The sequence below is a fragment of the Phalacrocorax aristotelis genome, chromosome 6, assembly GCF_949628215.1.
Source record: "Phalacrocorax aristotelis chromosome 6, bGulAri2.1, whole genome shotgun sequence".
Lineage (NCBI taxonomy): Eukaryota > Metazoa > Chordata > Aves > Suliformes > Phalacrocoracidae > Phalacrocorax > Phalacrocorax aristotelis.
Genome location: NC_134281.1, coordinates 25,258,461 through 25,261,925, shown reverse-complemented (window position 1 = coordinate 25,261,925; position 3,465 = coordinate 25,258,461). Strand labels below are relative to the sequence as shown.

Here is a 3,465-nt window from a genome sequence, read left to right as displayed (position 1 = left end):
GCAAATGTTTCACATCTTAAAAAATGCTGTGCACAAAAAAAAGTTCTATATTGGTGAGAATATATTGTAAACTTTTTTTTGGTCTTATATTTGTAAATTTTGAGGGATGAGTTAGAAAATATGTTCTCTTGTCAAATGGTTGCATTTTTAGTCTTAAAGAAATGCTGTTTTTAAAAGGCTCATTATTATTATTTTTTTTATTAGTTCTTAATTATTATTATATAAACTGCATTATATATGGTTGATGTGAAAATGAAATGAAGGTCAAAGACCTTTGATTTCAGGAGCTATTTTCTTGATCCTCAGCTGAGGTGGAATAGTATATGAAAGATCTGGTCCAAGTTGCATCAGCCTGACCCTTAACAGTAGTAGGATGTTTTGTTGTTATTTCTGTGAAAATAGTTTAATAATATTATGTCAGGAACTTTATAATGACACATATAATTCTGTGGTGGAGTTTTACACTGCAGGGGTTATGACAGGCTAGGGAAATTGGCTTAGCATTTATGAAGAGAAATGGGAAAGAAATGTCAGTAACTGTGCAACATAATAAATAATGGAGGCAAAACCACTCTGTAGTTTCTAATGCAGTTGGCAGAGTGACCACGGAAGTTTTGACTTTGTTTCCCTTGCCAAGTTGGATTCTATATGAAATAATAGACTGTTCCAAATCTGGAACTGTCAGGATAGTCCTTGACAGGTAGCCTCCACTCCTACACACGGTAGGCTGCCGTGATGCTGGTGGATGCTTACATGGAAGAACCACAACAAGTATTGTGGAATAAATCCCCTCTATGTGGTTCCCCAGCTTTGTAAACAAATGTCTAATAATGGAGATCATATGGTTCATTCCATACAGTATCTCTGGATACTCGTTGAATTTCCTGACTTCTAGCTATAGGTGTTTATTTTAGGCCTCGAATCCTACAGATGAATGCATAGGGAGGAACAAAAAAGGTCTAGGAGCCATTGCAGTCCCAGGCATGCTCCTTTAACGATCTAGAAACCAGGAGAGTTTTTCTGACATATTTGGAAATTCAGCAAAGTTGAGGACAGGCAGGCAAAAGGGGCACTGTATTCCCCAAACCCAGGATCCAGGCATGTAGAATGTCCTCTTTGCTGCTTTGGAAGATGATAGTTTGTGCCATGAAGCACACCTTATCTACTAGAAAAACTGATTGTTCTGTGAGGTTAAAAATAAAAAGGGAAAGGGTTAATTCTACAAATATCTGTTTCTCCCTGGTTCTTGCTCTTTAGAGATTGCGTGTTCCCACTTACTGCAAATACAAATTTCACAACTTCCCACCTCATCAAAGTCATGGATAAATCCATAGAACTCAGGGTTACTTTAAGGATTTTATTGTGTTTCTAACAGGGACAATGAAATCTGGGGTATTACAGCGGTGTCTGTCTTATAGGTCTTCCTTTGGAGATTGAAGTTCATGACCGGGATAGAAACATGAGAAACAACACAAAAACAGCCATGTTTTTTTGTGGAGGATGAAGCTGATGAAAAAGTGGGTAAGGTGAACTTCCTTACTTGCAAATCCACAATCTGTAATTCTTTTACAAGGAACAAAGTGTGGCATCTGCGTGAGGTAGCTAAAGTCAGTTTAACTGATTTATTGTTGGATAAAAAGTACTTGACTATCAGTGCTCCCATCCATAACTGTTCCGCTCCAAACACAGCTGCTTTCAATGAGGAGGATAAAAATGAGAATATAACAGAATCAGTGGGTTCTTCACTGCTACCTATGGGACATTACCTAGAATCAGATTTGCTTTTGAAAGTAAGAGTGGGAATAGCTGTGCCATTGGGAATGCATGTAGAAATTGCTGATGCTCAAGTCACAAATTGCCCATATGGTTGTATAATCTACATATTTTACTACAATAATTCATCATTATTGCATGATTTGGTGGAATAGATTACAGAAATCAATGCGAAAGCCCTCCATCTGGACTGCTATCCTCTACCCTTAATCGGAATGGCTCTTGCTGCATTAAAATTGAAAACCACACTTGAGAAAGTCTCTGAGTTGGATACTGTTACTGGTTTTCACTTACTGGATGGAGTAACTCATGTCTTTGTATTGAAGGGATTAAAAGACAAAGCAATCGAGAAACTATGGAATAAGCACTTTGAAAGGTTAGAGAGTTTGAGGTTTTTCATCAGTTATTTCCTTAGATTCAGAGATTTTAGATTGATTTATACCTCCCCCATCCCTTTCTATACAAAGATACATGAGCACGTACATAGCTGATGCTTTCTATGCGGTTTTAGTGGATATGAGTCCCAGTGGCTGCTTCACTTGAGGCATCATCTTCTCATCTTTATCATGTTACACCATAGATCATCCATGTAAAGACCAAATGAGAAGGGTGGCACCATATAATTTTTTTTTGTTAAGCAACTGCTTGGTTTGTGGAAACAACACTATAACCAGTCAATTCTAAATAATAACAAAAAATACTCAATGGGATCTACACCAAAAATAGTCACCATGAGGAAGCTGGACTTCAAACTGTTTCTTCCTTTGAGTCTAGGGCAAAATGTGACAAATTCAGAGTGAACGTCTCCCTCAAATTTCATACTTAGAAAATAATTGATTTTTTTTTACAGCACTGTAGCATGTTGTTAAAGCTTTTCTGTGGTAGTTTGTTGTTTTGATTTATTTTTTTGATGCAAGGCACTTCATTGCAGTTACTTATTGCATGAAAAGTTGTGTCTTGTCAGTGCTCACCTGTAACCTAAATTGATGCTTTGTTTTACTGCTGCAGTATGAATTTTGCTATTTGTAGTAGAAATATTTATATGATTCTTTTGTAGCTATGATAAGGCTGGTAAGGGGCACAACACTGAAACTGAGGGAGCTTCCTTTCAAATGTTTGCCATGCGACTTGAACAGAAAACATGTGCAACTCAGTTCTGTCATGAGAGTTCTAATATTTTTCTTTGTAATTTTGTCCAAAACAATTTCTTAGACTCATTCATGTTAAGTGAAGGCTGTAGAGTAAGAGATTCCACCTAAAGGACAAGAGCAAAGCAGTTTCATTGGAGAGAGCAACTGTACTGCAGGACTGAGGAAACCTGAGGTACAGGCTCATTGTTTTAACCTTGTCATTGGGGTACATTGTTACAGGACTTAGAGATGTGACGATGGACAACTGGAAATACTATATAACTCACAGCTGTCTTTCCATCAACACCTGTATACAGACCTGGAAGCTATCTTTTATCATTTCTGCCTCTGTAAACCCCTCTTCACTTTAACAAAACAGCCTCTGCTCCATGTCAGAGGTATGGTTCCTTGGACATATTTCCAACCCTTATCCAGGTTTGACTTGTCCAGATTCATAGTTAAGAAATTAAGAAATTAAATGTTAGCAGAGTGAATATTTGATACAAAAAATAATACTCTTGGATATCTTTTCTGTGATGAAAGTAGTCTGTGGGCCTGATAG

General features: G+C 37.2%; 1 protein-coding gene across 1 annotated transcript; it reads left to right on the top strand.

The window, feature by feature from the left end:
* Window positions 1-1,565: 1,565 nt before the first annotated feature.
* Window positions 1,566-2,316, top strand: CFAP92 (cilia and flagella associated protein 92 (putative); the record flags this gene model as incomplete). The annotated part of the gene is given in 2 exon segments (XM_075095463.1): window positions 1,566-2,149; window positions 2,241-2,316. Coding segments are annotated over 2 exon segments (660 nt in total), but the record flags the coding sequence as incomplete, so codon positions are not given.
* Window positions 2,317-3,465: the final 1,149 nt, after the last annotated feature.